At 47.5% G+C, this 22,659-nt stretch overlaps 1 protein-coding gene across 1 annotated transcript in view; it reads left to right on the forward strand.

Annotated features, from left to right (window-relative positions):
- PAPPA (pappalysin 1) overlaps positions 1-22,659 on the forward strand; it is a gene marked incomplete at its 5' end in the record, with an annotated part of 230,832 nt that overhangs the window by 150,600 nt on the left and 57,573 nt on the right. The window contains 3 exons of the mRNA XM_079113401.1: positions 14,918-15,031; positions 15,950-16,085; positions 18,324-18,537. Coding sequence (XP_078969527.1) covers positions 14,918-15,031; positions 15,950-16,085; positions 18,324-18,537 — 464 coding nt within the window. The remainder of the gene's footprint in view (positions 1-14,917; positions 15,032-15,949; positions 16,086-18,323; positions 18,538-22,659) is intronic.

Genomic DNA, 22,659 nt, shown 5'->3' on the forward strand with positions numbered 1-22,659 from the left:
GTCCCAGCATCTGGCGCATAGTAGGCTCATGACAGATATTTAGGAATAAATTTTTCCCTTGGCAACACCTTTGCCCACAAAGTAGGAAAGTACTTTTGGAGGCTGGGCCCAGGATACAGGCTCTGTCTGCTATTGTAGGAAAAACTGAGTTGTAGTGTCCCTGAGATTCACTCCTACAGAGATGGATGGAATGTCAGGGCTGCCTTTCTGGCTTGAGAGTGTGCTTCACCCTCATTGTTTCTCCTGATGAGAGAGATGGTGTGAAGGAGGAAGAGAAAGAAAGGAGGAAGAAGAGGTAAAGGGAAAGGGGAGAAAAGGATATAGAATTAGAAGGGGGAGGAAGAAGAATGACCACCAGTAATAATAAGTGAAGTAATAACAACGGCATGATAACAGTAACGCTGATCGATAGCGCTATTGGGAGCAATATCCATCACTATTGGGAGCAATCCGCTGCTCTCAGGGCATGGCTCAGTCAGGCACTCTGTGCTGTTTGCCACATTTAAACTTGCCAATCACCCTATGAGGAAGCTCCTGTGATTTTCACTGGCTTATGGAGGAGTGAATTGAGAACCACGAAGGTGAAGTCTGCAATTGGCCCAGGGCTGGGGCAAGGTAGTTCAGTATTTGAACCCAGAACTCTGTAGAGCAAGAAAGCATGGAGGAATTAGATGAAGGAGGAGCCTGTTTTGTGTTTCTAGTGCGTAGGATGTGTCTAAACAGTTGTGTTGAGCCAGGGCTCTTTTCGTTCTTAAAGCAGTACTCCAGAGGGGGTACCATGGCCTCATTCCATGCAGACTTAGTGACAGGCTCAGGGTCATGCAGTCAGTGAATGGCAGAAGCTGGGATTCCAGCTCACGTCCCTTTGACATTAAAATGCGTGTGAGCTCCAGTGCTCCGTGGAAGGGTCCGGAAATTCCCAGGTGGAGGAGTCTTTGCGGAGTTCACCCTGTGGACCGGAGATCACGTTGCAGGGGTTTCCAGGGACTGCATCTCACAGCAGCGGCTGTAGCACTGTGCTTTGCACAGATGTGCACTGCCCTGGCAGAGGCTGCCGCAGGGGGCGAGCATCACTCTGAAAGGCCCCCTTTGCTCAGAGGATTCTTCTGATGGGCCGGTGAACACTTAAATCAGCAGTGCCCACTGGACACCTGGTGGATAAAGCCTCCTGGCTTGCATATCACAGTCACCATCCCTACCTCTGAAATCTGGAGTCCTGGGTCAGAAAGAAATGCTCCCCTGCCCTAAAGAATTGGAGTCTTCATTAAAGTTGGAAGGTCAGCAGGACTGTTAAAAGCTTAAGCAGCCCCTGTCCTGTTGTTCCTGCGTATGGCACTGCCCTCTTCCTGGGAGAAATCATTCAAAGTAGCCTAGGAAAGGTCACAGCCTCCTTTCCAAAAGCAAAGAGAAGAAAGCCCTTCTTGCAGCCATTTGCAGCCCGAGCTCAGCAAGGCTGGAGGAGGGCATCCGAGAACCCTGAGGTCTGCAGGACCCAGGGTGCAGGCACTCATCATCATCCTCTCGCAGGGTTCCCTGCAAAGAATGTGGCTTTTCCATTTCTGATCCAGTCTGCAACACTCAGGTCTTAATTTGAAGAGCTAGAGACAAAGAAGAGGGGAAAACAAAAACAACCTGGACACTCCTTGGTTTATGAACTTGAGAAAGACTTGATCTTTCACGACACAGATGTTTTTAAGTAAAAAAATCACTCTTCTGACCTTTCTGGCATGGGCCAGTGTGGTCAAGACTGCCATTAACAACTACTCCACTCTTTCTCACTCAGGGTTTTGGTGACCAGGAATTGAGCTTCGACTGTTCACTGCTGTCATGATAAACCTATGACAGTACCCAGGGAAAAGCCAAGAAGAGAGCCAGAGGCTTCTTAAGACATCCCCCTTCAGTCTCAATGCCTTTGAACCAAGTGGTGGAGATTTCTTTGCTATAGAGTTGACTATGTTTCCTGATTTCACTCTAAAAAAGTCAGTAGAGAGAGGATTTTTTTTTTGAAAAAAATTAAAGCTAACTTGGTTTCTATTTTTGGTCTTTGGTTCTGTAGATCTCAAACAGTCCCTTTTGGGGCGTTAAGATAAACGGCAGAACGTGTCATCTAATTCTGTTGTAGAATTGTGGATCCTTGGTGTGCTGGTCTAGAACTGGAAGTGTCTTGGGTGTTCGACATCTTGTTCTAGAACAGGCAATGCCTTCAGGCTCTGAAATAGAACTCAGCATGTTTGCAATTCTTCTCTGGAGCTTTGCCTTCAAAATTTCATCTGCTGGCCGTAGTTCTGTGTTCTTATCTAGATGGAGCTAACAGTACACTGTTGATCGGATCCAGATTCCACTGCTTTTATATCCTGATCTAGAATTCCTGAAATTTCAATCTCTGCTCTCAGCATGAATGTAAGAGACAAATGTTTGAAAATACAGACAGTTAGCATTGCATTGTTTTTAAATCACGTGTTAACGACTGCATTTGCAGCAGGATTCAACATCTCAAACTTTAACCTCTGTGAGTGACATCATCTGGGAAACTGGCTTTGTCGGAGCTCAGCTATGGCCCAGGTTTTCCCCTTCTCTGGCCTTCTTATTTTCAGTTCCTGATCTCCAGAGCCCACTTGTCATGAAGATTTTGCATTTCAGACCTGAACTTCAGGCCTAGATTGCTTTAGCTCCTCGCTCATCCATGCTCCTCCCTCAACCCGCACAAAGCTCGAATCCAGAACCTGACACATTTTTTCTGAGTGTGTATTGGCTTCCTGTTTGCTTTCCTGCTCCGTGGACTCAGGAGCTATTTAGGACAAGGAATTTCTATCTTTACTTCTTTTTTCTTTCTTGAGAATCCATTTTTCTCATTTAGACCAGAGGTAGCAGATAGTCAGTGTTCAGTAAGGTTTTGTTTTGAGTGAATGAGGGAGAAATAGCAGAGGAAGGTTTCATCTTCAGCCGAAAAAACCACCACTGCCACTACCAGATTCTTCCGGAGCAAAACTTGAGTCTCCAGAAGCCCCTGACCCCCTGCCTCTTTCCCTTAAGAGCATAAGGAAGGTCCCATGTCCCACTCTCCAGCTGGTTAGCCTGGTATTCTTGAAGTCCTCACATGAGCCATGAAGTCACCCACTGACCATCTGGCCAGGGAGCCCGTGTTCCTCCTCTGTTGCAGATTACGTAAGCGGCACGTCAGCCTCCAGATGTTAGCAGTTTCTGGTCATTTTTTCCCTCCCTTTTCAACAACAATAATAATAATTAAAACAAACGCAGTCCTCATTCCCCACCGGCACCCCTGAAATGACAAACAGGTGGGCCCAAGTGCCCTACCCTTTCCTGTGCCAGGGACTCTTCCTGTCCAGCCCAGCCACCGACCCTTGGCCAGGCCTGTCCTGCGCCCCACCACACAGCCGCACCAGCTGCCCTGTGGCTTGGGCCACAGACTGAAGGGAGGGAAGATGTCCCTGCCGTGAGAGCCGGGCTTTCCCTCTCCCCGCCTCCCACCCCAAAGCCTTGGCCTCCAACTTAAATGGATGTATTTTGGAGGACTAGGTGGCTTAAGAGATTAGTAATGAGATCCCAAGTCTTTCACTGCTGGGTCAGGAGTTCAGAGGCGGGCCCGGGTGACTGGTGAATGGCATAATTAGGGAGCGGGGAGCAGGCCTGCAGAGGGCCTCTGTGAAATGAGCCTGGACAGGCCTTTCATGGCAGCGGTTGTCAGCAGCACAAAAGGCCACCGCCACATCCGACACTAATCACTCTCCCTTGTTAGAGGATTTACTAGCTGGAGGAGCCAAGCCCCTGCCCAGCGCCTCCCGAACACCCATGTCCGGGAACAAGCTCAGCCCAATGCCTGGGTCTCCTGTCTGTAACACGGGGATCTAATGCCAACCCTAGCGGGTAGAGACATCTCACGTCATATCAATTGGGGACCAGCATTACGTTCATTATCACGGCCACAGGTCTTGTGATGTTTCCTTTCTCCATCTAAAAATAGAACGTGAACCTTGCACCCACAGGATGGAGTTCAGGCAGGTGCAGGCCGCTGGAGGTGTTTCCTCATTGTCATTGTCTTCATCCTCAGTATGATCGTCATTTATGCTGTGTGGGCCTCAGTCTCCTCATCTGTAGAACAGACTGAATATAGGAAATAGTATTGCAGTAATGCGGACCCAGACTTCACCACCCACTCCTGACAAGGGCTGGCCTTGGCAAGCTATTCTTCCCTTTGGAGCCCTAGCTTCTGCATGGGCAGGTTGAGTGAGGAACTGGCAATACTGGTTTCCTGGACTGTGGGGAATCTATACTTGGGACAGAGTTGCTGGTCAATAATCGAGAGCACAGAAAACACTTTGGTTTTGCCACCCTCGTGGATACTTTCTTGGGTTCCAACATAAGCTTTGCCCTTAGAAGAAAGTCGAGACACCCAGTTTCTGTCCATCAGAAATCCCAAACCTCTGTCCACAAAATATAGCCATTGAATGAGCAGTTCCTGGGAATTGGCTGTATGGGGACTGTTTCTCCTCTAAGAAATACAGTTTCCACCTGTAGAAGTGTTAGTGAGCGTGCTGTAGAAGAGTGATGACTTTAATGAGTTCTATACTCTCCTCCCGTTGAAGGCCATTTGATCAGACCAGTGGTTTACACCCCGAATCATAGGATTTCAGATTTGCCGGGAGGTGCAGACCTGGAGGATATTAGACCTCTAGGAAGTGTGAAGTGTGTACTGTAGGATGGAAAGATCCCTGGGGGCCATGAGTGCTAATCAGCCCAAAACTGAGACCCAGGGCTGGAGGCTATCCAATGCCAAGGTCTTGTGTCTGCAAGTGTCTCCTAGGTGGAGACCGAGATCTGCTGCTATTTCCAAAACTCCAGGAGAGAGGAAGATGGTATCTCTCTGCTCTGCACACCCACCCTGCACACAGGAAATGCTTCTTTGCTTGATTGTCTGTGCATGCCAAATAATAAATCCTCAAATTGAAAGAAAGGCAATCCACCCCTCCCCCGCCCCTCTATCTCTTTAAGACAAGCATCAAAGGGGAAAGCTGCTCTGGAGGCCTGCGGAAAGTGATAATTGTTTCTAATGGTCGGTAAAAGAAAGCCTGGCTCCCCCTCCCTCCTCTTTTTCCCCCATTGTTATTAAGTGTGTAAAAAAGAGGTTGGAGGAGGGGATTGGAGGGATGTGTGTGTGTGTGTGTGTGTGTGTGTGTTGTCTATCTATTAACCCTTGATTGCCTTTAAAGTGTATGTGTTTACTAAGTCAATTTGGAATGAAGAACAGAGGAGACAAGTTGGAATGGACATAGAAATGAAGAGGACCCGGATAGGAAAGGTCTACCATACTCTGAAGGCAGTGTTAGGAGGCCTGAACCTGGAATTGGAACATTTGGGTTACGTTGGTTCATCCTATGCATCCATTGAGATAAAATATGTACACTACCATTGTTGTTAGTTTGTTCTTTTCTCCAACCTTTACCTGCTCTGTGACTACTTTGAGCCTTCCTGTGAATTAATATTGAAGATATAATAAGCAAGACCTCAGTCTTGCCCTTGATGAGCTACTGGCCAGGTTCAATTGCAAATAGCATTCATCTCCTAGGCCAGTTATGACCCGTTGTGAGTGGGTCCCCTTGGCGTGTTTTGAGATGGAATCAGAAGCCAGCATTAAGGGGGACGGAGGCAGGTGTAATTGCTGATGACTGTCCTGGGCAGGGGGCAGGAGAGTGGTAGTGTGGATGCCACGCTTTGCCTCAGGCTGCAGGTCATTGCACTTCCTGTCAGCCATCACCCTCAGTGTCCTGTCTGGGAAACAGGGGTAATACTAACTCCTTTCTCGCAGGACAGTGTTAGGATTAAAAGAAGTAACGGCTGTAAACATGCTCGGCAGAACATTCGACTCGGTAGAGGAATCTTTATGAGTCCCAACTGTTACCATCAGCATCATAGGTATGGCACCTCACGTCCACCTGGGCCTAGGGCAGTAGACGACTGTCGGGCTGCAAGGCCTTCGAGTGCTCAAGAACGGCTCCTGGGCCTCCTGGGCCTTCCCTGAACCAAGTGCTTGTTGCCATCATCTCCACACCCTGGCCCGGGCCCGTGGGGCCTGGTGCCTAGATCCACTGTATCACCCATAGACCGTGCGCACTGCCTTGGAGAAGCCACGTGAGTCCAGCGCTGGCAGCACTCCGTGAGCCCCGCCTGGTGACCTGCACTGGACCCTGATGAAAAGGGGAGATCAATCAGGCCTGGCCACTGTTCTTGAAGCTCACACAGGAATAGCCAGAGCCAGACAAGAAGCCATAGTGTGGTGTGGACACAAAGGTTTAGACCAAGACTGAGTCGGAGGGCAAGTCATAGGGACAGAAGAGAGTGGACTTTGGGCCACATGAAATTGGGTTTGACTCTGAGGTTTTGGTGAACTGATTGCAAATGGAGATAAGAATACTTACTCTCATAAGAGTGTCAGGAGGGGGAAAAGATGTCACACCAGCCAGCATCCCATGCTGGTAAACCAACTTGCTGCTCCCACAGGGGACACAGAGGAGGGAGCTAAGCCAGGTTTAAGGAGGCTTTATTTCACCTAGATCACTGTGTCCCTGTATCCCAAGCCCTTTATAGCCATGGCCCAGTAGGCTGCCTCCTGGTCGGTTTCCCTTCCTGCAGACTTTAGGGCCCCCAGATCTTGGTGGTTTATATCAAGGAGCCTCTCTTGCAACCTAGCAATTCTTGAGGAAATAACTTGGCATTGGAACTGCAAGCCTGAGGTTACAATGTGGTCTAAAGAGAAATATTGGGAAACATTGCCTAGCCCTGTGTGTCTGTGTGTGTGTGTATTTTCTGTGTGTGTGTCTTCTGTGTGTGTGTAGTTTCTGTGTGTAGTTTCTGTGTGTGTGTGTTTTCTCTGTGTGTGTGTGTGCACACACTGGTGCGGTCACATGCAGCCCTGCCGTCATCCTGCCTCCCCACACGCCTTCCTCTCTCCTCCTTCCCCTGGCTTTTTCTATGAGGTCCATTGCAGGTCCCTCTGGGTGGAAAGAGGAAACTGGAGAGGATGGGCTGGAGGCTTGGGGAGCACCTCCTTCCTCCCCTGATTGACAAAAAGGCATGGAAATCTGTAAAATCAAAATTCAATAGAAACCTCATGGCGCGTCCCTGTGTGGGAAAATACCAGAACCCCCTCTCCCCCATCTCCCTCTGTCTCCCTGCCTTTGTGTACATCGTGTGTGGGTGGAAGATAAACTGGATTTAAAAAACCCTTTGAAAACAAGACATCGTTAACTCCTCTAATTGAAAGCAGTCTTCTGCCGAGGAGGGGGATTTAGAGGCAGGGGTGGTAGTGCATGGACTGGACGCCACAGAGCCCTCTGCTTCTACAGACTGGTGCCCCCACTTACACCAGCCATCTTAGCCCACTTCAGAGGCCACAGAGATGACTGCATGTTTTCAGGCCAGTCTTTCACCTCCTCCATCCATTGCATGTGACTCTGTTTCCCCATCTATTGAGTGCAATGTTTGGAATCAGGAGTTTTGAGGACATTTCCAGCTCAGACCTCCAGTGACCTCAAAGCTCTGGGTGAAGAACTTCCACCCAGAATTTGCAGCATGAAATTGCAAGCACAAAAAGATGAAGGAAAGAAAACAAAACAGAAAACACATTGCTGGAATAACTGCAGTAAAATTCTATGTTACTCTTCTGATTGTCTTTGCCAGAGAAGGAGGCTGGAAAATCAGCCTTCTGTTTCCGAGTGTCAGAGACATAAGACCCACGAGTCTCAGAGGTCGACAGGATACTCGCCGGGTAGAGTGGTTTTGGTTGTGTGTTTGTGTTAGTCTTCGCTTGAATCAATGTTCACTTCTGTGGCATTCACTTGGAAGAGGCTGGAAATCAAAACCTGGCAGAACATCAGCGCTAAAGAGCCCTTTGGAGATGTATTTGTCTTCCTCTGTCTTTCTAAGAGTGAGAAGGGTGAGTGGGTCAGAGAAGTGAGCAACTGAGTCAGTTTCAGGAGGCAGGCCCCCTGCCTGGCAGGCTAGGGATCTTCCCACCATCTTGCTCCACCCTACGGCAGCCCTGTGAAGACCAGCTTTGGTCTGTTGAAGCAGCTTCTGTTTGAGGAGCCCCAGGAGAAGGCAACAAGGAGAAATTCTGAGTGCATCCCCTACGCAGCTGGGATTTAAGATCCACCTGGCACAAATATATCCATTCACTTGTTGGATCCTCATCACAGCCCTTGGGGAAGGTTCTTTACACATTTCTTTTGAGCAAGGCACAGTGGCACACACCTATAATCCCAGCTGTTCAGGAGTCAGAGACAGGAGGATCACAAAAGTTTAAGCCCAGCTTGAACAACTTAGTAAGATCCTATCTCATAATAAAAAATACAAAGGGCTGGGGTTGTAGCTCAGTGGTAGAGTGCTCCTGGGTTCAAGTCTTAGTATCTAAAAGAAAAAAAAAAAAAATTAACATACAAGGTTAAGGGTGGGCAGAGTTTGTGCTTGGATTTGAATCCTGGTTCTACCACCAACTAATTGTATGTCAAATGGCAGGGCCTCGATTTCTTTATTTATAAAGTGGTTATAGTAACCACACCTACCTCACAGGGTTCTGATGAGGATTGCATGATTTAACACATGCAGATTCTTTAAAATAGTGCCCAGCATAAAGCAGGCACTCAATATATGTTGCCACTGCTGCTGTGGCAATATCCACTGGCTGCCTCTTACTTCCTGTGTGCTGGGAAGGCTGCTTGGATTTATTTGAGGATAAATAAAACGTGGTCCTCACCTTGGAAATCTTGAGACTTTAAAGGGAGAGACTGGACTCTAAACAGCCATAATCTAACTTGACAAGTACCGTGACTGAGGCATATATACAGAACTCTATGGCCACGTAGGGAGAGCAATTAATTCTGTCCAGGGGTGATCGGGGGGGAGGGCAGGGTGATATTTGAGACTGCCTTTGAAGTGTGTGTAGTATTTCATGGAATGGACAGTGCAGGGCATTAGCGTATGTCTGGGCACAGCTTCCTGGTAGGGGGGTCCGGGGTGTGGGAAAGAGTGCTGTCCAGGGAGAAGGAAGCACCCGAGGCTCATGTGATGTCTGCCTGGTGGGTGGGAAGGAAAGTGACTGGTAATGAAGTTGGTGTAAGTGGCTGAACCAAGTTCTCAAAGGCTTTTGTCCGCCGTGTCTAGGGAACTTTCCATCCTGTGGGCAAGGCGGCCGTGGGGATTGATGAGTAGCAGGGCTTGGAACCGGCAGTGAATGTGGGTGACTGGGGACAAGGAAAGTGGGAAGTGGTCCCCTCTTGTCCACCAGAGGAAGCCGAGACTTCAGCAAAACCCGAACAGTGGCCGTGTGACAGACACAGAAAGAGGGGCCCAAGGGAGCAGAGTCTACTTCCTGGCTCCAGTGTGCAAGTGGACCTGTGATCCTCAAAGAGTCATTCAAAGTCATTCTGTGCCTCCTTCTCCTCCTCACAAATGGGGGGCAACCTTATAGAGTGAGGATTAAATATTTGTAACTAGGAAACCCAGGGTAATTATTATGACTGTGCACCGTTAAGCTTCTGGGGCCCTTAGAGGTCATTCAGCACAACCACTGAATTTCACAGATGAGGAAACTGGGTCAGAGAAAGATCCATCTCATAAGTGACACAGCTGGTTCTAATCCAGGTCTCCTATTTCTCCCTGGGCTTATTCGAGGTAAATTCAGACATTCTGCTAAAGAGGAGGAAAACAGTGATGTTCCCCTTGGTTCCTACAGGGGCAAAGGCAAGGGTGAGGGTAAGTGACCAACCCAGGGCTGAACTTCCTACAGAAGAGAGTGGTATGAGCCCTAGCACTGCTGTCTGCTATTGCTGCCATGACATCTTGGGGGAAGAAGGACCAGTCTCACTGGTCCTGCACAACAAAGGCAGGATCAAGCAGTGCAGGACAGCCGGGCACGGTGGTGCACACCTGTAATCCCAGCAGCTCAGGAGGCTGAGGCAGGAGGATTGTAAGTTCATGGCCAGCCTCAGCAACTGAGTGAGTCCCTAAGTGACTTTGTAAGACCCTGCCTCAAAATAAAAAATAAAAAGGACTGGAGAGGTGGTTCAGTGGTTAAGGACCCCTGGGTTCAATCCCTGGCACAAAAAAAATGAGGGGGGAGAAAATTTTGCAGTTTTGTAACAACTTCGTTCTTACTGGTGTGTGACCTTGTGGATGATACCTCTCCTCTTTTGACCTCTGAAAAGGAAATGGTTTCAGTCAATAACCTATCCAAGTCCCCTCTAACTCTTGGTACTTAGAGGGCAGAGTACAAGAAAGTGTAGGCAGGCATCTCTCCTCTGACAATTGCAAAGGGCTGTGCAGAGGTAAACTGAGCTGTCTGTGCATGGCAGTGAGTTCTCTGTTCATGGAGTCACCAAGAAGATACTAGGTGACCTCTCTGCCAAGCCTGAGGGGAGGTGAGGTGCTTGCCTACCCAACTGCAGTTGCTCTTTGCCTCGCTCCATTACACTTTCGCCTTCACTTGATTGTTTCTTTATCAATGTATTTATTCATTCATTCATTCCTTCACAAAATAACAATATTTTAGTCATTTAAAATAATACTTGCCATTTTTCAACATTGTGTTTCTTTGTGGTGAGAGCACAACAGGAGATCCACCCTCTTAACAAATGTCTGGGTGAACAATGCCTTATTGGTAACTCTAGGTACAAGATCGAAGAGTAGATCTCTAGAACTTACTTGCCTTACTTAACTAAATTTTATGTCCCTTGATGAGTATCTCCCCATTGATCTCTCACCTCAGTCCCTGGAAACCATTATTCCATCTTTGATTCTTTGGATTAGACTGTTTCCGGCATCTCATTTAAGTGGAATCATGCAATATTTGTCCTTCTGTGACGATACTATCCCTAAAGTTCTTTCTTGTTGCTGGCAGCAGAACCTCCTTCTCTTTTAAGGATGATTTACTTCTTCCCTGCTTTGGAACCAGGGATTGAACTCCAGGGCACTTTACCACTGAGCCACCTTTCTAGTCCTTTTTTTTTTTATTTTGAGACAGGGCCTCACTAAGTTGCTGAGGCTGACCTTGAACCTGTGATCCTCTTGCCTCAGCCTCCAGAGTCGCTGAGAATACAGGCGTGCACCCCTGCACCCTGTGAGGATCATTAACATTTTGTTGCGAGCATACACCATTTCTTCATCCATGCATCTGCTGATGGACATGTGGGCTATTATCAGGTCTTAGTTATTAGGAATAATGCAACAGTAAAGATTGGAGTGGAAAATATAGAACATTTCAGCTCTGAAGAATCCCTTCTGCAAAAAATCCTGGAGGTTGCCAGTGTTTCCAGAGAGCCCTTGAGGTGTCACACAAGACAGCAAGTGATGTTCAGGACAGGCGCAGGTCTGGTTCATTACCAGTGTGACAGAGGACCACAGAGATTACCACATTCGATGCCCCAGTGTCACTGGGGCTGCATGGCTGGGGAGAACCTCAGCATCTTTAGGATTTGTGGTACAAGAGTGGCAAACAGGAAGGAAAACAGAATGGCTCTGTAGGAGATTCGATTGATGTGAAGATTGGGATGTGCAGGAGGTTGGTAGACATGAGACCCCTAGAGTTAACAACACTGGAGAAACCGGGAGAGGGGAGAGGAGTAGAGAGTAGGAACCCCGACTGATGTTAGGGAGGGCATAAAGTCTACCATGCTGTGTGACGTGACTCTCCTGTGTGTTCCCCCACAGAATATTCAATAAAATCTTCCTTGCTCAGCAATGCTTGGTGGAGTTGGATTTGCTTTTGTGGAAGGTGTAAAAAAGTGGGTCAATAAAAACAGAGCCTCCCTATAGTCTCCGTCCTCTTGGGGTCACACCTTCCTCAGTAGCCAACCTTGTGGCTTCAACGAGGCCCTGTCTTTCCTGAGCACTCCAGAGCCAGGCATGCTATAGGCTGTCAATAAATGACTGGTGATGAGCACATTCATGCAATGTCTATAAAAGCAGGAGGCTTGTGGGTGCTTGCTTCTCCCTTTGCCCCCAGCCTCCCTCTACCTCCCCAGGAACAGAGATGATTTTAAAATCAACCAGGGCTTTGGGGGAAGGTTTAGCTGGATTTGTTAGTTCCTCTCTGATCTGCTTTGACTGTCCCTAGCCAGCCTGAAACAAACACACAACTAAATAGAAAAACAGAAGAAAAAAATAACAGAGACATATTCCTCTAAAATCCTGTCTAGTGCTGATAGAACTGACAAGATAAGAGGAAATCGTATTTAAGCAATAAGAAGGCTTTGTTCATGTTGGCAAATTCTCTGACCATGAATGCTTTAGATGCAGAGATAAAGCCCCCAGCCCGGCGCTCAGAGATGTGCTTTGCCACACTCTGCTGGGAGACAGGCAGCTAAGAACACAAGGGAAAAAGCATTCCAAAATGATACATGTCGAATTGCTGGCCTGGATTTCAAATGCCATAGATAGTTTATGCAAAGTCTCACACTGTTGTAAAGTGTAACACAATCCACTGGCAGTTCTGCCTAAGCCCAGTCTTGGTCGTTTTTGAGAAAAACAAATAAACTTGAACATGTCTTCCAGTTCATTAAAGTGGCTATGTTTTGTCCTTAGCCTCCTTGGAATTAGGCTTCTAGATATTGGAACAACTGAAACCACACCTGATTCTCAGACAATGGGATAGTTGATTTTTGGCACCTTTCGGGCTCCATAAAAAGTTGCCAGTGTTATTCAGGAAACTACCATTTGTCTTTCCAGGACCCCACTGAATCCTACAGCCAGGCTGAGGGAAACTTCAACAGTTTTTGAGTTTAAGTACTTTCTGATAATTTAAAGCAGTGAAGCTCTTTTCTTAAATGAAGTATTATGAGTCAGCTCGATATATCAAGCAGAGGAGAGGAGATGGTCTGGTTGGAGCAGTAGAGTGCAAACCAAGCCGACCTCTCCAGATCCTGAGTCCAGACTGCCATCTTCATGAGCCATAGGGATCCATGGAAGGCACTTTGCCAATCTATGCCTAATGCAGTATCCAACTGGGCAAGCTTAACTGGGTCCAAAGATGCAAGGTAACTTTACATAATTATACCTCATGTTTTGAGCAAGCATGAACCAGAGGTCCTCTGAATTTAAAGCCAGCTCTCGTCACTACAGAACTTGCACTACAGAACTTTCACTACAGAACATGTGTGATTCTCCAAGGCTGGTTGAGCCACCTGTCTTAACCTCATTCTGTAGTTTCGAGAATGAATGGAGGAAGATGTTGTCATGAAGAGAAGCTGGGTGAAGAGTATATGGAGCTCATGTATTTTCTTTGCAACTTTACTCTAAATACCAGCTTACTCCAAAATGTTTTTTGAAAAAGAAAAGCATTGGTGTTTGCAGTGGTAGGTCACAATGCAGCCCTATGTGTTAGAAGGGCATCCAGTAGTGTCTCACTGTTGTTAAAAGAACTGTGACTTAATGTTTTCTGAGAGCTTCTAGAAGCCAGCATTACCTGAACAAGTGATGGAGAGAGAAGCCACTTGAGTTTTAGCAGATTTATAGATGGAATAGTCAGCATGTCAAAAGGAGCCTTTGGTGATGCCAAGAACAAGACCGTTCATATGGCCACCATACGAGATTCAGATCTAGTCTAGTCCGTTGACGTCCTTTGTGTACAAACACATTGGTAGGGGAGTTGATGCTCATGATTTTTCATCTGTTTTTAATGGCTTTATAAACGAATATTTTGGAGTCCTTTTAATTCATAAAATTACATGGAACAATGTAAATCAAAACACCTATACTTACCAGATATAGGCATTATATATAACAACCATACAAATATTGTCATATTTCCTCCTAGCCTTTCTCTGCAAGAGAGATATCAATGCAGGTGAGGTTAAATCCCATTTGTTTCCAACATCCAGAACCTTTTTGCTCTCTTGATATCCAGAGGCAACCACCACCTTAAATTTGATGTGTACTTTTCTATGCCACATTAAATTCATGTGAACCCCTGGACAATATATAGTTTTGCTTTATGTGATTTTTATAAAGGCATTATAATAAACTTTTCCATTTAAAAACATTTGAATGAGTGAATAAATGATATTAATTCTTGGCACCTTTATGCTGCATAAGAAATTGCCAGTGATATTCAGGGAACTAATTGTCTTTCCAGGACGGACTGAATCCTAGACCCAGGGTGAGGGGAACTTTGACAGTTAGCAAGTTTTGATATTTTTGATATTTTTAAAGCATTGAAGCTTTTTTCTTAAATGAAATATTGTGACATGCAGAAAACTCCTAGGTTTTAAAAATTCTGTTTGTCTATAAATGCTCCCACTTTAACATCCTTCAGTGTTATCTATCATTAAGAATGCGTGTGTGTGTGTGTGTGTGTGTGTGTGTGTGTGTGTGTGTGTGTGTGTAAGTGCTGGGATTGATTTTCTCTGGTGAATCCTGTGCTCATACTCTGATAGTCTTTGCTTGTCATTATAGCTCTGTGCACATTTCACAGATTTGTTCTAAGATAACCTTCTTGACATTCACGACTCTGAGATCAAATCTCTCATGACAGGGTCTGTGCCACATTCCCCAAGCTGTAGTAATACCAGGCACCCTATCACACCCTGGGTGTTCTGGGGTTCTGCTCTCCTCTGAGCCTTTCCTTCTATTCCTTCTGTCTGCAACACCTTCCCGACTCAACTTGAAGTCAACTCCTCCAAGACTTGTCCCTGTGAGGATGTCTATATCACTTCCACCACAGCTTCACAACACCGAGGATGGCCTTGCTATTAGAAGTGAGCTCCTGGGGCAGATGCTTGTCTGTATATTCCTGCTCTCTCTTGGAATATCAAGACAAAATTGATGGACAGTAAGGGGTAATTAAATGGAATCCAAATGAATATTCAGGACCCTCAAAACATGACTTTTCTTATTTTTCTTTTTCTAGGTGTGTCGAACCAAGGTGATAGATCTCAGTGAGGGAATTTCCCAGCATGCCTGGTACCCTTGTACCATCAGCTATCCATACTCCCAGCTGGCTCAGACCAATTTCTGGTTGCAGGTAAGCCTGAGCCTTGAGAGCCCTGGCATCTCCAGCCCTGACACCGAGGAAGCACTGAACCTCATGATGAGTCTTTCTGGACACAGTTTGTCCACCCATGAGGGACAGGAAACAAAACACTTGTTAGTGGGGTGCTTCTTGAAGTGGAATCCCTTAATGCTCAGAGAACAGCCCAACTCAAGTCTTACACTGGCAAAGCATTTGGATACCTTTTATGTGCCTGAACCTTTTATTTGTTATTCAAGACCTTTTAAATTAAACTGTTCTGCTATGAAGTCTTTACTGATCTCCACAGAAATCAGTGACTGTTTTCTTCCTTTTGCACAAGTTTGGTCATTTGTTGGGTGACATCTACCACATGGTCGCTCCATAGCCATTTTCCTGACAGAAGACTATGAATTGCATTGATTTTGATTTATGTGTCATTGACCTAATTTGAACATCATGATTCCCAGAGGTTCAAGGGCCATGTCTTATTCAACTTGATCTCCTTGGGGCCTAGTGCAGAGGTTGACATGAATGAGTGATGGATTATATTAAGCACCTTGTAGTTCTGTGTGCTTTGGATGTGTACTAGGTCCTGTGCTAGACACTTTATTCCTATGGTCTCAGTGACTCTATGATATAGCTGTACTTTTTAATCTCCTAACTAGGAATGAGGGAATTTGGGCCTGGAGTGGCCCAATTATCCACTGATGTCAAGCAGCTTGGGAGGTGCAGAGCCAAAATGAAAGCTGGCCTCAGAGCCATTGCCCCCCACTGATAGGTTGCTTGCCTTCTGCTTCCCATCTGAGACTCCTATGAAGAGCCTAGTTCCAGACATGGAGGAAGATTCTCCGCAAACTCACCTCAGTGTGGCTGCTTCTCTCCCACATGACCAAGCACATGAGTGACCTTCTCATGTCTTCTCCATTTCAGGCATATTTCTCTCAGCCAATGGTTGCTGCAGCTGTCATTGTCCACCTGGTGACCGATGGGACATATTATGGGGACCAAAAACAAGAGACCATCAGTGTGCAGCTGCTTGATACCAAAGATCAGAGCCACGATCTAGGCAAGCATGTTCCTCAGGGCTTGGTTGTTCCTGGTTCCTACCTCCTACCTGCCTCAGGGTGGTGGTGAGGACCAGCTTGGAGTGACTGCTTCCTTCCCCTTTTCTCTTTCTTGCTTCTTCACCATTTAGTGTGCTGATTGCCCCTATCAAACTGTAGTTGTATGTCCAGAGAAACCTGGATGTGGCCGATGAAGGAACAAAGGGTCAATGGCAAAACCCTCCCTTCAGCAGCTTCCCTTTGATGGAAATCTTTAGACATCCCATGTGATCCTCAGAAGACTCTGGGAAGGAGACTGAGCAAGGGCCATTTCCCCATCACCCATGTCAGCACCTGAGGTCCATAGAGAGGCACCAAGGGATTGCAGGTCACATATCAAGTCAGGGCTGAGTAACCAGGTTTCAGAACCCCAGCCCATTGCTGCTCATCCTCTAGCCAGTGCCTGTGGAACCCCCTTTGTGGTGACATATGCTCAACCTCCCGAGAAGACCTCCATGGGAGCAGGAATAAGAAAGTTTCCTATCAGATTCAGGAGGCAAGAGGCAGTTGAGGAAGGGAGTCCTACCTGCTGAGAAGCTGCTCTGGGTTAATACTCAAGTGAGTGGTCACCTGTCTCTCCCCTCTGCTTGCCTGTGTGGGCTGTGGTGTGGGGAAATGGCCTGACTCCAGAGCTGGCAGCAAGGTCTGAACCCTGTTCATTACTCACTCACCATGAGAGAGGAAGCAGTCTTCTCAGCCTTTTAGCGCTTCACCCAGAATCCCGACTTTCTTTAAATATACAAAAAGGACAAAGATACCTTGTGGACAGAGCAAGATATTGCATGGCACTGTGGTGAGTCGGCCACTCACCAGAGCTGGTGCTAAGAACTTCCTGTTAGTACTAAGCAATCCCTCATGTCCAGTCTGCCCTGGAGAGCTCTGGGTAGCCATCTGGGCATCAGGAGTCCTGAGCCAGCAGTGGATCCTGGACTTCAAAGCTGTGCCCACACCATTCCGCAGAGAGCTCATTTCAAAAACCTGCAAGAAGTCAGTGCACTAGGGGTCATTTCAGGGTCAGATAGAAGCCAAGGCAGTCGGGAAGATTTTTTGTTGTTGTTTTATTTTTGTTTATTTATTTAGTTTTAAAGGCAAGGGGGAACATATTAATAAGGAAGAGAAAGAAAACCCCTCTGGAGTATCTGGATTCCTGGGTAATTTCCCTAAGTGAGAAGCAAATATTTTTATAGTCGTCCTGGCATTGCAGAGAGCTCTGAGGAGAGGTTTCTCGGCAGAGTGGGAAGAAGTTTGGTTCCACAGAAGCTTCTTGAATCCTCTTACTGGTGCCTGAGCCGTCTGTCTTCCCTGTCCCTTCCCATGTATTCTTCTGTCCTCAGTATCCCAGCATCCCCAGCAGAGGTTTCACAGTTCTGGGAAAGTAGCACAGAGTAGGGGCATCTGTTGGACCACCACAGGGCTGCCAGGATATGATCAGGATTATACCCCTTTTCAGGTGTGGAAATGGATTTTAAGGAGCTTGCTGGAGTCCCAAGATCAGGGAGTGCTTAGACCAGCACTTGAATCCAACTGCACCAGACAGCAACTCCATCCCATTCCATCTCTCCTTACCCCCACCCCTTGATACACCTTTTCCCCTGCCTCTCTTCCTCATTCCTTCCTGAAACCTGGGCACCTGCTGTCTCCTCAACCTGTACTAACAGACTTGAGGACTTCTGAGCAGGGCAAACTTGGATTCTACCTGCGCTTTGGGTCACAGCTGTGCTGTGTCTAGAAAGCCCGTTCTGTCTGAGCATGTCAGTCCTCTTTGCAGCTTGGGTGTAGGGCTACTCCCAGGTTTGCAGATTACTGATGGCCTGTTACTATGAATTATTTCCATCACCTTTCAAAACAACCAGCAACTGAAAACTAGCAGCTCAGGCCTCCAGCCCTAGGGCATTGTGGGAGGGAGCCAAGGATGCTTGGCTGAGGGGTGGCCATTTGCAGGAGGAAGAGGGGCTGTGGGCATTAGGTGAAGGGAAGGCTTAGGGGGCAGGGAGGCAGGGGGATTGGAAAGATTTGGAACCAAGAAAAAAGGGCGGACAAAGAAACTTTCAATCAAACTTAAAATCCCCTCTGGCCGCCCAATGGTGCTTTTGTGCAGTGACATGAAAGGGTCTGGGGGCTTCGGGAAGGGCCCGTTGGGGAGGGCGTGACTGGCCTTGAGTAATGAGCCTGGCCCCTCGGCCCCTCTGTCTCCCTGACAGGCATCCATGTCCTGAGCTGCAGGAACAATCCCCTGATTATCCCTGTGGTCCATGACCTCAGCCAGCCCTTCTACCACAGCCAGGCCGTCCGTGTGAGCTTCAGTTCGCCCCTGGTCGCCATCTCGGGGGTGGCCCTCCGCTCCTTCGACAACTTTGACCCCGTCACCCTGAGCAGCTGCCAGAGAGGGGAGACCTACAGCCCTGCGGAGCAGAGGTAAGGGATCCTGGGCCTACTCGCACTGGGCCATTTGTAGCCAAGTGGAGACACCGCGATTCTGAAGCCGAGCAGCCATTTGTGTTGCTGTAAAAAGTCTCTGTGTTTCTCCCTCTCTGTCCTCTGACCTCTGGTCAGCTCTGTCTTTAGGCTCCAGAGACCCACAGGGCTCTGAATCCCTGGGGTGAACATGGGAAGTGGGGATGAAAGAGACCCTCCCTCACCTGGCTTGCAGCTGCCGAGTTGACAGTAGGAAAGAGGTGATCTGGAATCAGCCATTTCCTTCTCTGGGTCTCAATATCCCGGTGTGAACAAAGGGAGGGTAGGTGGCTTAGCTCACTCAGCTCTAAAATACTAGGATATTTTGCTTCCTTGTGACACAGACAAGAGGTATGACCTTCTTGAGTTGAGGGAGATAGAAGGACTGGTATCTGCTTGATCCCAGTTCGCTGCACAGGTATGTGGTGGGTGAGAGCTCCACAGCTCCTGCTCACCTGCCCCTGAGATGCCTCCAGTAGCCTGGGAACCTTTTACACGCAGGGCATTCCTCCATCCATGCAAGTGATCTGACATCTATTAATTTACCACATTTGGAGGTCGGTGGCGGGGGTGGGGGGAGGGAGTTGATGACATTTCCTGGACTGAATAAAAGCTTTGGGAATACTCAATCTCCACGTTACCACTTGTCCTTGGACGAGTCACTTCCCTTTTCTGAGTCTCAGTTTTCTGAAATTTTGTAGCATGCAGATAATAATGCATACTTCACAGGCTGGTCGTGAGGCTTAATTGTTGCACCGTGGACAAAAATGCTCTCTCAAACTGTTAGACAGTGTGCAAAAATAACAGATTAATAAAGATTATTGACAAGTCTTTTCTAACCATGATTGCTGGTGATTCTCTGCACAGAATGCTGAGTTAAGTTCTTAAAGTCAAAGCTGGAGGTAGCCTCAGAGATGACCTAAGACATCCAATGGGTTCAAACTTTGGTATTACCATCCAGGATTCCAGGGCCAGGTTTGCTCAGCATCTCAAGCTTGTTTATATGGGATCCAAAAAGAGAAAGGGTTGTTATGTTCATGGGCTCCACAGAACGAGGCCCTCTGAGAGGCGATCCTGCCTGCCCTACACACCTGGGGGCAAGGAGAAGGAAAAGGCGGTGAGAGGGGACACCAGCCTTTCCCACGCCCCTGCTCCCACAGAGGACACAAAGGGTGGTTGCAAAATCCACATTGTTTTGCACCCACTGTCTCCAGCTTCTGTTGGGCCAAGTCTGTTGCAATCCTTCAGAGGCAAGGGCTCCGTAAATATGGCTCATTGTCATATTGCACTGTAAGAGGGCCTTTTCATCCCAGACTCTCCAGACTCTATAAAAATAAGTTAATTCTCAGAACCCAGAGAAACAATGTCAATGGAAAATGCAAGGATGTTTTCCACAGTGCCTTCCCACCCTTAGCCAGCCGTCCCACCATCCACAAGTTGACTGACGCTAGCGCTGACTTCTCTGAATGCTTAATTGACAGTTCCTGTGCCCTCCTCAACAGGAAGGAGTTTTAACCTCTGAAACAAATCACTCAGTAGGTGTTTGTTGAATTCTTTGGTTGTGAGGGAGGAACACGGCACTGAGGCCAAGTCCTGTCTCACACTCAGGTGCTGTACGACTGTAGACAAGCTGTTCTCCCTCTTTGGGCCTCCGTTTCTCTCTCTGAGGAAGAATGACGCTGGACTGCATGTTCTCTGGGTGCAGTTCTGCCTGTGATTCCCCACAGAGGAGGGGTCAGAGGAGCGGAAGGCACAGACATTTGTTGAGCCTCTGATAAGCACATTGTATTATTTCATTTTCACTCCTGTCCTGGGAGGTGTGACTCAGAGAAGCAGAATAGGTGAGTCAAAGTCAACCAGGCAGTAGGAGGCAACACCTTGCCCGGTCTGTCCCTGAAAGCCACGCCCTGCCCACCCCATCAAGGTAGGAGAGAAGAGGAATTTTCAGGACTGGTCATGTGTGAGCTTCTGCTTCGTGGGACTGTGTAAAGGGGTGGAGATGAAGCCCTGAGGGCTTTGGCTTGCTTCTGGGCTGAGCCCAGACCAGACTGAAAGTGCAGGGTTGAGGCTCAAGGCTGCAGGACCTCCTCCCGGAAAGCTCTAGTGGGAAAGGACAGCAGCTGTTCCCGAGGAGCTGGGAAGACATTTACCAAAACAAGCAGGACTCTGCAAATGTGCAAATGCATTAAAACAAATGGGGAGGAAAGAATAGGAAAGTAAGCAACAACTGTATAAAGCTCTGGGTGTTTTTCTTCATTCTCAAAATCACCAAGGTAAATAGCATCACTGGGTTTTTTGTTTTTGTTTTTTTTTTTTAATTTGTTAGCTTCACTTTTTAAAGCACAGATTTCAACTGATTGTAGTTGGAACAGCCCACTTTACTCTTCCTGGTCCCAGGTAGTGAAAGGTGCTGTTTCTTCCTCGCCTCCCCCACAACACCCTTTCTTCTCCTCCCGCTCTATTCTCTTCTGGCGGTGGGTCTCTCCTCCTCCCCTCTCCCCCTCACTCCCCTCAATCTCCTCCCCTCCCTCCCCCTCCTCTCCCACCCTCTGTCCGCCTCATTTTCCTTCCCTTCTGAGAGTGGTGTGATATCCAGTGGGCTGCCTTGGGAGAAGCTTCACTATAGCAAAATCAATGCAGGCGACATGTTCTGACCTACATTCAAGGGTCTCCAGCCCCTGTGCTGTACACTTGGTATAAATTCGGAGGCCCAAGAAAACAGGATCAGGTTTCAAATGAGAGGTCCAGTTGTGGAATTCTAGCCAAATCCCAACTCTATCCTGAACTGAGGAAGGAGAAAAAGTTGGGGGGAGGCAGCAGCCACAGGGGTGGGAGTGGGGAGGTAAGATGCTCCTTTTGTGACAAAAGCTTCATCATGATATTGAGTCCCAATGTGTCTGTCACACACACACACACACACACACACACACACACACACACACACACACATGCACAGAGCATTCATACATCTAAATTTCCTTGTTTTGAACGGAAATTGAACAGTTTATTATAAAAGTCAATGGGCTACGTATTTAAACAATTAAAGTCCCCCTTCCTCTGCATCTTCCTTTCTTCCTTCCTTCTACCTCCTTTAATTTTTTGTATTCTATTTCTTTCTTCACCTAAAAGTCTTCCCTCTTCTACTTGCTAGCCCATCCAGAGAAAGGTAGTGTGGTAGGCAGTTAACTTTCAGAATGCCGTCTTGGGTGGGGAACAAGCCCTTTGTGTGCCTGGTACGAAATCTTTCCATCCATGGTGTCTTGGGCTGTGGTGTGTGAGCTAGCGTGCTCACAGCTCGTACCCCAGGTGTGGAACACCCTATTAGATGTCTGATGAGAGTTCACCTCGAGGAGTGGACCTGCTCCCAGCAAAGGCCCCAGGCTTCCTGTTGCTGCCCACCCCCGCATCCAACTTCCCTGACTCACAAAGGAATCGGGGCATGTCACACATGGCTTGGCAGTGACTGGTCTTGGGGATGTCCCTGCAACGGTGTGCCTGAGCATTAGCGTGCCTTGACAAACAGTACTGGCGACTGCCCGACTCTTCTCTGAAATACCCATCAGCTCCTGCCCCATTGCTTTGTAGGCTAGCAACACCTATCTTTGCCCATTCCAAAGGGCTTTGAATTTATAGACCTCCATTGTTGGTCTTCATAGAACCATGGCACCCAAAAGTCGAGCTTCTCAAAGATCCCCAAGGTCTGCATCCTCACTCAATGGGAAACTCAGGGTCCAGACCAGGGACGTGAGCCTTGTAAAGCCACCCAGCAAGTTAGGAGCAGAGCCAGCCTTTGAATCTGGTTTTTGGGAATCTGCTTTTCTTTTCTCTTCACTAGAGGTTTCAAGACTGATGTCCCCTCGGCCAGATTAGGCCACAAACAATTTTTCCTTAGCCTTCATTAGTTACTATCTTTAATTAGTTGCCAAAACTTAAATATCAGAAGAGTTCATATTAAAAACCAGATTTCTTCCTAGAATTCTTAAAAGAAATCATGAGATCTGAAAACAGCAAGCCCTTGTCCCACCATGTGGCCTTGGACTGGAGTGGGGACTGGTCTGCAGCAGCTGGACACATCCCCACCCT

This window comes from Sciurus vulgaris (assembly GCF_902686455.1).
Source record: "Sciurus vulgaris genome assembly, chromosome: 15".
Taxonomy (NCBI): Eukaryota; Metazoa; Chordata; class Mammalia; order Rodentia; family Sciuridae; genus Sciurus; species Sciurus vulgaris.